The following is a 12166-nucleotide window of genomic DNA, read 5'->3' as shown; positions in this document are numbered from 1 at the left end:
AAAAAAAGCCTGAAAATGGCCTTTTTTGACAAACAAATGTGTTTAAATTGTGTTTCCTGTGCTTCACCATAGCAACAGCAACAGCAGCATCAGCAGCAGTACCAGAAATGGCGAGGTTTACACTAGCAGTAATTAAACACGGCTCTCACACAGGGTTAGGAGAGCGAACAGTAAACCATTATAGCTGTTATCAGTGATTTACACGATGCTGTGAATCCATCAGGCACAGGAAGGCAATTTGAATATAACGTAAGATTGGTGGACTCTACTTTTTTTTAAAGTATTTATCTCAACACACTGAGCGACTACTGCTGAATCAATACAGACCATAAATAATATAATAAAGGGATTTTTAAGGATTACAACTTTAAAATCACACATTTTCTATTCCAAGAGGCTGAACAACAGCTTTTACAATATTGAAAGTAGAGTATCCAGTGTCCATCTTTTTTTTTGTGTGTGTGAGGTAAATCTATCTGACCTATCTCTGCTTACAATAACCATTTCCATCACGGTCATCAGCTCAGATGGAGAGTCAGGGAATAAAGCAATACACGTTTGCTCTCTGAGTGCACTGACCTTAAGTGTAATTCACTCGCTCTAAATTGATGGAATTTGCCTGTAGATAATCCAGTTAGTCATAGATTTGTAGTTATGAGCCTAACAGGGAGAATAAGCCTTACAGGATAAAAAAATGTGGATGAAGATTTAGGCCAATGGAAAATGTTCAGCGAGGCCTGAAAGACCACGCTAAACAGGCACATTTTTAATTGTCACAGCTGCGGCTAATACAAGGCCACCCAGCGTGAAAAGTAAGTTCTTTGTATCGACTAACTGCACATTTGACTTTGGTTTAATAAAATGCAAGTAGAGAATTGGCCACTTCAAAGCATTTAACCCTAAAAAAATGCCTTTTTCTCAAATGAGCCTTACTGTAGTTGAAACTCATGCTTTTGAAGACGATTAGTAATTATTTGAATGTACGTTGCCAAATTGAGTGCTTTACAAAAAAGGGAGGCAATAAAGTAGAGCTTCGTCGAGAACCAACTGACATTTTTTTGAATAGTTTTAAAATCACTGGAGTTTTTAACAAAAAAAAAAAAGAGTAAAAAATGTTACACATGTTACCGTTGACGACAGGCAAAAGGTTGCTATCCAGTTTACACAGACTACACCAGCTTTCTTCTTCTTTCTTGAATACATTCGATATGTTCTGTGTTTTCAGGTATGAATACTAAACGTACCACAAAATGTTTCTTTTTTTTTTATTGTTGTATTTGTTCAAAAGGGGGATGAAATAAAACAGTATGTATGTGATACAACATTTTATGAAATTTTTTATTTACTCAGTTTCACAGTTTATTTTGTATTTTTTGTAGATAATGTTTGTGAGAAATTTGGACACTTTTTTGATTCTGAGATGAGAAGAATAAGATGTAAAATATTTGTATTGAAAAAAACAACAACTTATAATAAACATATTTAGTCCTTGTTGCCATAGTTACTATTACATTACAGTAAAATACAATTAATGACTCTACAGTAAAATGGCATTCAAGGTTTTATTGTATAAACCCTCTCAGTCTGTTAATGTTAAAAATACAGTGTATACATACATTAAAATTATATAAATTGAATGGTTGCTGTTTTCTAAATTAATTATAACTTACAGTAACATTTTAGCTGTATCCTCCTCCCATCCAGCTTTAATAGCATTAGTTTTTTATTAGAAAACATCTCTACAATTATATAAAATCTATTTTTTACTAGAACAAAATTGTTGATTGTTTTATCTATCATGTTGTAGATGGATTGGATTATTATATTAAATATAAAAGTATATTGTAATTTACAGTTATGTACAGATTTCTACTAATAAAAATGTATGTTATTTTACCACACAGCTTTAGTACAACATCTCTAATATGTAAATAAAATAAACCTTTTGCCTTTTACCTCTTCCACATGTTGTAGATAGTTGTAGGTTATTATTATTATTGGATAATTACAAGAAATCACAAAACTATATTGTGATTTACAGTAAAATACAGATTCTTTGAGGTAAAACGTTACAACCACACTCTCCCCTTTTAAACCCCATTAACAAAATGACACGTTTTGGTTACATGTTATGGATTCATTATTTACTATATATTATTATTTAACTCATTTAAATCAGTTTCTGTGCCATTCGTTTGCATTTTCTTTGAGAGTGACAGTCAAGAAGCAGACGTAAGTTTATAATGAACAGTCGTCAGTGTAGAAGCTCTCATCTGTAACTGGAGTACAATCTCACTGGCCTTTGAACTGATTTTTATCAAGTTTCTTTATCTCATTACACAAGTTCAAGAGTTAAAGAATCTCAGGTTTCAGCTCCTCCACAAAGCAGTAGAAGACAGAAACTGTAAAGTCAGCCAGCAGCACAAAGCGAGATATACTAGTCATACTCTGATTTATTTTTTTATTTTTAATTTTTACCAGTTATTTAACTTTTGTGTCGTCCTCCCGGGTCCAATTGACCCTGTCTGTTTTGACTCTTCCTCCCTTCCTTCTCTCTTTCCTTCCTTCCTTCCTCCCTCCCTCCTTCCTTCCTTCCTTCCTTCCTTCTTTCCTCTATCCTTTCCTTCCTTCCTCCCGTCTTCTTTTCCTTTCTCCCTCCCTTCCTTCTTTCCTCTGATCTGATACAAATTGACCCTGTCTGTTTTGACTCTTCCTCCCTTCCTTCTCTCTTTCCTTCCTTCCTTCCTTCCTTCCTCCCTCCCTCCCTCCCTCCTTCCTTCTTTCCTCTATCCTTTCCTTCCTTCCTCCCTTCTTCTTTTCCTTTCTCCCTCCCTTCCTTCTTTCCTGTCCTTTCCTTCCTTCCTTCCTCCCTCCCTCATTTCCTCCCTCCTTTTCTTCCTTCCTTCTTCCTCCCTCTCTCCCTCCTTTCCTTCCTTCCTTTCTCCCTCCCTTCCTCTTTCCCTCCTTTAATTCCTTCATTCTCTTCCATCGTTCCTTCTTCCTCCCTCCTTTCCTTCCTTCTTCCTCCCTCCTCCTTCTCTTCCTCCCTTCCTTGACCCGAGGACAACAGGAGGGTTAAAGAAAGAGAACTAGTGTAATGGCGCATAAAGCTGGTACTCTGTTAGTAGATGTTGACTAGCTTAAGGCAAACTGTGCATACAGGCTCATTAGCTACTCTAAGCACACTCTCTGCCCGACGTTACTGTTTCAAGGCAGAGAAATGATGTGGAGCTAAATGAGTATAAAGCCTCTATTTGCTGCATGAAAACTCATTTGAAAGCAGGTGCTGTAAATAGTGATTGTATTTACTTCAACTGATGTTAATGCAGAATGACTCAGAGAAGCTTTTCTGTTTGAAGTACAAAACCGTGATGAAGACATATACTGCAAATCTTCCCACAGACAATAATACCAGACCAGAGTGATGGAGACGAGAACTGTGTATGTCAGGTAAGATGTTTATTTAATAATTTATCAGTGTTTTCTTCTCTCATTTGAGGTGACAATTTTACACATCCTCTAAGTGTTTCCTATCAACAGAATATATTTACACTTTTACAAATGTTTGTTTCACATAATCTGTAAGACACATTATAAATGATTCGTATCATCAGAGCAAACATTGTGTGTCCCTCTCGAGCTGTGAGGGCAGTTTTAACCGTAATGTTAAAGTAGTCCGTGCAGCAGCCTCCACACTAAATTGATTATTGATTAATACCAACAAACTAATACAAAGTCAAACTCCCCTCATTAAATATTCCAACTCCAAAAACTGAAGAAAAGAAGATTGTTTTCCTCTAAGAAGCTCCGATGCGTACAGTGCACCAAATGATTGATCAGAACATTATTGATTAAAAACAGGTCTTGATAAATTTAGTTGTTTTCTTGCAGTGCAGGAACTTGCATTATACATGTGACACACACACACACACACCTTGTAAGGTCAAGATCATAATTCAGTGGTGTCTCTAATCTCCAGCCACATCTACTGTTTATGTGCACACACGGATACATACATCACACTCAGGGTCATGCCGCTTGTCACACAGCTATAAATGTGGCTACCGCAAAAGCTCTGATTGGTTTACGTTACAGTGAGAGTGGGTTCACAGGTAGATGGTTTACCCTCATATCATGCCGTTAACTGGAGAGAAAAGCAGGCACCAAAAACCGTTTTTCAGAATCAAAAGCAGAGATTACAGATATTAAAGGTAGGTTAAAAGAAGAGTTTATGTTTTGGGGAATGCACTTATTTGATTTATGGCGGAGAGTTTGATGATAAGATTGAAACCACTCTCATGTTTCTATGGTGAATATGAAGCAACAGCTAATAGCCGGTTAGCTTAGCTTGGGTCAGACTGAAGGTATGCCTACAAGCACCTCTTAAGATTACTGATTAATATTATATACCTTCGTTTAATCTGCACAAAAACAGGAACTCAGAAATTATAATTAGCTGAGAGTAGTTTCTAATAAAAAGTCTGGCACATACACCCCCCGCCCCCTTTAAAACCACAAGTAGATTTTTTTATACCTCATTTTATGTATGCATAAAACAAACGAGATATAACATGTTCATTAGTGAGCTTTAGATGAAGTGGTAGGCTCATTCTTTCACCTTTAGATGGAGCCAGTCTAGCTGTTATGCTAGGTCTTTATACTAAGCTAGGCTAACTTTCTCCTACCTTTCATCTTAATATAAAAATATGAGAGTGGTATCAATCTCCTAATCTTACGCTCGGCAACAAACCAAACAAATAAGCATATCCCCCAAAATATTGAACTCTTCCTATAAGTAATACAACACTTCCAGCATTCAAAACATGGAGGCACAAATAACTGAATTCAACCTTTTTTTTTTTATGCTGCGTGAGACGTTGAGTGATCTCCACTTTTGAAAAAATCCTGCGTTGTGAGTACGGCCCCTTGCTATGAAACATCACTCAGCCAGCCTTTAGAAATATGAAAGCTGTATAATCACATTGTCACTGCAGTCACATTAATAGGGATGCATGTAAATCACATGATATAAAACTTGCACAGCAGCAGTTGGAAAGACATCTGATATATTTTGTGCATTGCCGCTGTGGGATATTACAGACATTTATTATAGCTACCGTTATGCATTTATATTATGATATGTATCCAAACAACAGCAACGTGTGATCCTAAAATGCCATTTAATAAAGCAACCTTTGATGTTTTCAAATCCCTGTACGCAACAGTATACTTACTTAGCTGATGTATGCTAACAGAAATGTCCCCCTAGTATCAAATATTGCCTTTTCATTTTTCTATGCTCAATTATTAATGCTCAAAGCCCCTTCGCTGTTACACACATCACAGTGTAATGAGATTTAAAGGAAGTATAATGTTATTGCACTCTCACTCACCACTCCAGGGATGCAGAAGGAAGCTTTTAATGAAGCTTTGTATTTATCTAACCCAAGAGATGATGGACTGATATTGATCATGTGCAACAAAATAATACAAGATTGCAAAAATCCAGGGCACATGAGGCTTCAACAGGCCGTCAAGAGGCCATGTGATGTCTCAGATGCTGAGGAGGCCACTGAAGACACGAGATGAAAATAATGAGGCACCTCACGAGGACGTCACTTTGATATGAACTGACACTCCAAGATGCTTTGGTGTTAGAGTTATATGAGTGCAGGACCTTGGTAAGAACATGCACATATCGATCGTGAAAATGAAGATCAGCTGCCCCTGCATCAAAATACATGTGTCATGCTCATATCTTGAGGTTCAAGCGATCAAGAAAGGCAAATAATAATAATAATAATAATAATTTTAAAAAAGAAAGACCCAGGCACACAGCAAGTTCTTACCGGGGGTGAGCCTTTCAGCGCTACATTAGTATTATTACTTGTGAAAAAAATACGCTTCATTAGCTAAGTGCTTCATTTAAAACATCACCTTGAGCATGCATAAATTTCAACATCGGTGTAGGATGTTTACAGTGAGTGTCGTAGTAACTTAAGGAAATGTGAGCATTAAAAAAGCTTTGGTGATCTGCCGGCAGTGATGCGTGATCCACAGGCTGATTAATGGTGACATTGGTGCTATTTGTTTCACTTCTCATGAACAAAACCACACGAGATCGACTTCAGATCTGCTGTTCATACGCACAAAACCCCCTCAAATTATCTTCATGTTGGGTATTTTATGTCTCTCTATTTAAATGAGTAATTGGAACATTTTGGGAAACCTACTGATTTGCTTTTTTTGCTGAGAGTTAGATGAGAAAACCATTTGTCTGTTTAATGTGAAGCTGGAGCAAGGAAACAGTTAGCTTAGTTTAGCTTAGCATAAAGACTACACACAGGGGAATCTCCAAAGGTAATCTGCTGGATGACTGCCTAGTGTCCAGGAAATCATTGCGCTGGATCAAGAAAAAGTCCAGCACAATAGAAGATATCATTTGTTTATGTGTTAGCTTTTTAAACGTGGTAATAGGTGAATCTTTGTCTTTATGGTAAGCTAAGCGGCTGCTAATGGTAGCTTAATATTTACCATACTGACATGGGAGTGGCTTTGAATTCCTCATCTAACTTTCAGCAGAAGGGGCAAACAATCCCAATTTAGCAAACTATTCCTTTAACGCTTTACCCTTCCCATCGTTTCTGTTAGCTCATGAGTTGTGTTGCTGTTGGCTAAAAGTAACATAAAGCTAGTATTATTTTTGCTTCATTGTAAGCCTGTGGACAAAGATGATTTCAGAGCTTCTGAAATGCCGCACCCAGGCAGCTGATAGCTTGTCTCCACTAGCCAGACTGTAGCTGTGCCATGGCCAGACTGGCTGAACGCCAACATCTCCTCTGATTTTTTCGAGCTTGACTAAACAAGGCAGCACCACAGCTGAGCCAACAGTGTTTCACAGCTTGCACGGCAACAAACTGCAACCTAAAGTTAAAACGCTTACTGATAATAAACTCCTTTTAGGAATAAAAGCTAAAGCAGGAAACAACTTATTTAGGAAAATGAGCATTAAGTGCCTAAAGGTGCTATTAATTAATAAATAAATATACTTCAGTGAAAAAAACTAAGCCTAGTTTCAGATTTCATCATTCTTTGGCTAAATATAAAATCAGAGGAGATGCCAACCAAAACACATACCGCAGCCAGATGGAGCCAGGCTGAACAGAGCTAGTGGAGACGAGACATATTATTCATCCTTGGCGACTGCGTTGTGATGTCCATCCTGTGGAGAAACCCTCTGCAGTACCAACAGGCCAGAGAAAGTCAGAGAGATCCCCACCCACCACAGCGTTATTTGAGCTTCACCGAAGATCAGCTGGCCCAGGAAAGCCTGCGAGGGGGGAAAAGATTACTGCATTACAAGCCCTTAAGATGATTTAGCTGAAAATTAAAAGGCTAAATCACTGTTATTTCTGAATATAGTCTGACCTACTTTGTAAAATAAAGCAGCTAATACAAGGAAGAAAGTATGTAAGGTCAATCTGAAATTAACTTTCACTCTATAACAGTCTGGTGGGAAGTCATTTCCAGAGAAAACAAGCTGCTGACTACAAAGAAAAAGATAAGTGAGTGCTTCTTGTAAAGGAGGATGCGTGAGTGAGGCTGCTACTTACGGAAGATATGAAGTTGGAGGCGGTGGTGGTCACAGTGGTTCGGGTGGAGGAAGAGGAATACCTGAGTGCTTTGGCAAGGAAGGTCCACATCACAGCATTGCAGGTGAAAAGCAGCCCGCCACATAGCAGCCTCAGAGGGATATGAAGCTGAAAAATACGAACAGAAATATGCAAATTAATGATGATAGATGGGTTTTGATGGTTGCTTTGTTGCTCAATTTGTGGATGTTTGCTGGCGTATCCTGTTTTAACTTTTTTGTCTTGTTTCAGGATGGAGGTAAGACTACAAAATGACACAGGCAGCTTGTTGTGGAGGACTGCAGATAGCGGTGGAAGAAGTGTTCATAATAAAGATACCACTACCACATACCAAAAACTGCTAATAATCTCTTATCCTAGATTTTTAAAACATGATATTCTGGTTTCTTAAATCCTTTATGATAGTAAGCTGAATATATTTGGGGTTGTGGACTGTTGATTTAGGACCAAACAAGATATGTGAGGTTGAACCTTGAGTGTTGAGAATAACAATCAACATTTTTCACCATTTTCTGACAATATATTGACTTAATGATTAATCAACAGGTGGATCAATAGTTAAAATAATCGTTAGTTGCAGCCCTACATAATACTGTGAAGGGTTGCTGTTATTCTGTCTACCCCCTCTTCATGTGTGAAATCCCAGTTGAAGTCTGTTATGACGCACTGGCTGCATGCAATAACCTCCTCGTGCATATTAAGAGCCGTCCTCAATTTGCATCCATCTACAACTTACTTCCCATTTTAATTAGCCTTCAGATAAGAAGTCACAGAACAGACTAGGGGGGTGCATTATAAGCTCTTATTATACATCTACACAGACAGACAGATGCCTGCAGATGTCTCTCTCTCTCTCTCTCTCTCTGACATCACTGTGTGACGTGTGAGGAGAGTGTGAAGGTCATACAAGAAACCTGACCCCCTTTTTTAACACGACCACGTTCACAAAACAACGCGATAACACACACATACACACACATACACATACACACACATCCTTAAGAGCTGCAATGTCATCCTGCTCTGCTGCACGCGGACACGGCACGAGCTGGTGCATGGGCTCCCTCGTGTGATGCTGATGCTGCTGATGATGCTGAGGGGAGCTGGAGTCAGGGGAGGAGGGAGAGGAGGAGGGGAGGGGAGGGGAGGGGGATGAAGGGGAGAAGCCCCCCCTTTTAAACATCCTCCGTGAGAAATCACCCTGCTTGAAGGCATGCACACGTACGTAAGCGCTGCATTATTAACAACCATCCACCCCCCGCTGTGTTAATAATTCACTTCAACTGTGTTCATGCCTCACCCGGTCACAGGCTGTAGTTTCGTCCGCTTGTCTGAATTTCCTCTGCTCGCCCCATGTCCGGAGTCCGGTTTCGCAGACTCCCTTCAGGTAGTCGGCTCCGAGAGACAGCTTGGCCGAGGACGACGCCACAGCTCCGAGGAAACCCGCCAGCAGTGCATAGAAAACTCCCGGGAACATGTTTGATGGTGACAGCCGAGGCACATTATTCTCTACTCCATCTTTACATCTCTGCTGCTGCTGCTGCTGGTGGTGCTGCTGCTGCTGGTCCGGGTTGAAGCTGCCTGCATGCTTCAGTATGAGCACGTTTTCTTTCTGCACTTTCTCCAGGCAGCCGTCCGGTGGCAGTCACACAACACATGGTCAGCCCCCGAGCAGCGCAGTGGTTGGACTGAAGTATCCATGTTGCATTGTGGGAATTGCAGTTTCATAATTGTACAACCTTGACTGAGTAAAGAATGACTTCATCATCATGACTCTCCCATTAAGCTGGAAGTCTCTCCTATTGTTATGCTGAGTTATATTTAAACGCATCTTACTGTGTTTATTAGTGTTTAGCAGATATTTGATTGAATGCTACATCTTTAAAGAAAAGTTTCACTAATGTTGCTATAGGGGGAAAAATCAGTGTAAAAAAAAAACTGCTATAGAATATTATGTTTATATTAGAGCCCAACTCATATACCGGTCAGCCGATATTATTTCAGATATTGGCCTAATACAGATATATTGGTATCGGCATATATGCTGTCCAATATGCACCGAGATTATATTATATTTTTAAAGTTATATAGGCAACATTTTATGTATATTTGATCCTTTTTCTTGATTCAAGCTTAATATATACATTCATGTATTTGCTTTTTGTTATCCACACACAAATTAATGACAGCTGATGGTTGCTTGATTGCTCAGTATGTGGATGTGTACTAGTAGAGTATCCTGTCTTAACTTGTTTGTTGTTTCTTGTCTTTCAGGATAGAGGTAAGAATATAAAAAAAGACAGTTAGCTTGTTGTGGCAAACTGCAGATAGCAGTGGAAGAAGTGTTCAGTTTCTTTATTGAAACGTAGAGATACCACATACTGAAGACTGCCAAATTCTCTCACCCAGCTTCTTAAACTTGAATATTTTCTGGTTTCTTTAGTAAGGTGAATATCTTTGGGTTGTGGACTGTTGATCAGGACAGAACAAAACATATATACATAGGTATAAATACCAGTTTTTTAGTTTTTGATCATTTCTGTCTCGTCACATACACACGCACAACCACACACACAAACACACTATTTGAGTTGAATACATTTGCTACATTGACCTGCAGTGCTCCATAATACAGCAACAATGCATCTAATGGAAACCAGGATATAGCAGGTATTTGCCACATAGGGCAAACATGACACAAATGGTTCAATCTGATGGAAAACAGTAAAAAAAAAACATTTCAAAACCAATGCCATGATGTACTCGAATGCGTTATTTAATGCTGTAATGACTGAGGGATCAAAAAATCACAGTTTAAAAGGGGCAACTGTGGCTCAGAAGGTAGAGTGGATCATCCAGTAATCAGGACAGCGATGGTTCGATCCTCAAGCTCTTCTACTGAACCCCAAATTGCTCCAGATGACTGTGACATGCAGTCTGAAGTACTTGGAGTGGCGCTATATAAAAGCAGTACATTTACCATATCTGCACATATGGATTTGAGTGCACATGTACAGACACACACACACACACCACTCTCCAACACCCATATAATGTACACATCATTTTAGTTGCATGCATTTGCTTCATGTTCTCCATAATACAGTGAATTTTGAAGCCAGGGCTCTAAAATTGAAAGCCTAATATGATATAATTCATGAGGTTATGCTGTAATTACCATCGGATCACAGATTATGGTTTTAATGGGTTTCAATGGGGATATTTTTGTCCATAAGCATCTAAGTGTCTTTATTTTGGCTGCACGAAGAAAAGAAATCTACACCCTTGCCAAAATGTATGCCGTATGCATTAACACAGCCAAAATAATAAGTTAAAAAAAAAGATTACAATTAGGGATTAAGCATTTGATCATTATAAAAACAACCTCATTAAAGTCCCTCCTCTTCTCCTGTGCTATTAAGACAGGGTGGAGTAGAGGACAATCAATGCTAATGTAATGTTTCTGAGTGTGGGCGGAGAGCATCGGCTCAGGCAAAGTATGACTCCACTCGATCCAGACTGCTTGAACCACAGGGACGAACCTCTGTTCCCTCCAGCATACTGATGAGCTGCAATATAGACACTCATTACGTTAAAACACGCCGGTATAAGAGGAATGGATGGAGGGAGTGTGTGTGTGTGTGTGTGTGTGTGTGTGTGTGTGTGGTTGGAGGGTTGGAGGACTCACCCACACACATGTACACCTACACAGTCCTCATTCCCTTTTTACTCAACGACCTTTATAGAGAAATGACGAGACTGTCAGAGAGGTGGAACCAGAACAAGACTACATTATTCTCCTAATTAGGCACAAAAAGTGGAGTCAGTGTCATGACTGTATGAGCCTCTAATGACTGTATTAATCAAAGTGTTGTAATAAAGACAATAGTCATCAGAGGCAAACGTCCATCTCTTCATCAGACTTGGCAGCTACACATTTAGTAGATGGAGGGACAATGAAGACAGACTGGTGACTGAAATACTTCACTTTCATAACGAGAGGTTTCTGCTTTTATAAAAAGTTAAATTGATTGCATTTACTGAAAACTATTTTTCTTTTTTAAGGTAAGAGGTAAAGGTTGTATAGAGGAAAAAAAGGTTTACTGGAAAATAGTTAACATTAGGTCAAATGATTAAAGCTTCAGGTAATAATTCTGCTCCACAAAGGCAGAGAGAAAATACAGAAAAAGTGATAAAAAGTTGTTTTTCAGTTTGTATAATTGGACAAATTATCTTCTTTTTATGCCTTTTAGGTTAATTATTTTTCTCCAAAAACACATAGATAGACTGTAAGCCATAGAGATTTTTACTACAACTTTTTATCATGAATAGCAATGACAGAATAATTGTAAAATGTATTAAAATTAGTACAAGTAGAGAAGAGCCATAAAGTCAGCAAACTTGTAATATCACTCACACAACACTGAGGTTGACAATATATATGTAAAGTTAGCAAATAGAAGCTACTGGTCCTAGCTTGGGGGCATCATGCAACCAGGAGAAACAGTTAAAAG

At 38.7% G+C, this 12166-nt stretch overlaps 1 protein-coding gene across 1 annotated transcript; it reads right to left on the bottom strand.

Moving 5' to 3' along the window:
* Nucleotides 1–7186: 7186 nt before the first annotated feature.
* Nucleotides 7187–9129, bottom strand: LOC128374342 (transmembrane protein 42). The gene is made up of 3 exons (XM_053334631.1): nucleotides 8953–9129; nucleotides 7614–7760; nucleotides 7187–7330 (listed from the first exon to the last, which is right to left on the bottom strand). Exons 1-3 carry the CDS (start codon nucleotides 9127–9129, stop codon nucleotides 7187–7189), a joined length of 468 nt encoding a protein of 155 aa, XP_053190606.1.
* Nucleotides 9130–12166: the final 3037 nt, after the last annotated feature.

This window comes from Scomber japonicus, chromosome 15 (genome assembly GCF_027409825.1).
Source record: "Scomber japonicus isolate fScoJap1 chromosome 15, fScoJap1.pri, whole genome shotgun sequence".
Lineage (NCBI taxonomy): Eukaryota > Metazoa > Chordata > Actinopteri > Scombriformes > Scombridae > Scomber > Scomber japonicus.
This window is presented reverse-complemented; position numbering and strand designations above follow the sequence as displayed.

Coding starts and splice junctions, on each gene's coding strand:
- LOC128374342 (XM_053334631.1), bottom strand. CDS start 9,129: ATGTTCCCGGGAGTTTTCTATGCACTGCTGGCGGGTTTCCTCGGAGCT. Junction 7,761..8,952: donor AAACTACAGCCTGTGACCGG/GTGAGGCATGAA, acceptor CGTATTTTTCAG/CTTCATATCCCTCTGAGGCT. Junction 7,331..7,613: donor CCTCCAACTTCATATCTTCC/GTAAGTAGCAGC, acceptor CCCCCCTCGCAG/GCTTTCCTGGGCCAGCTGAT.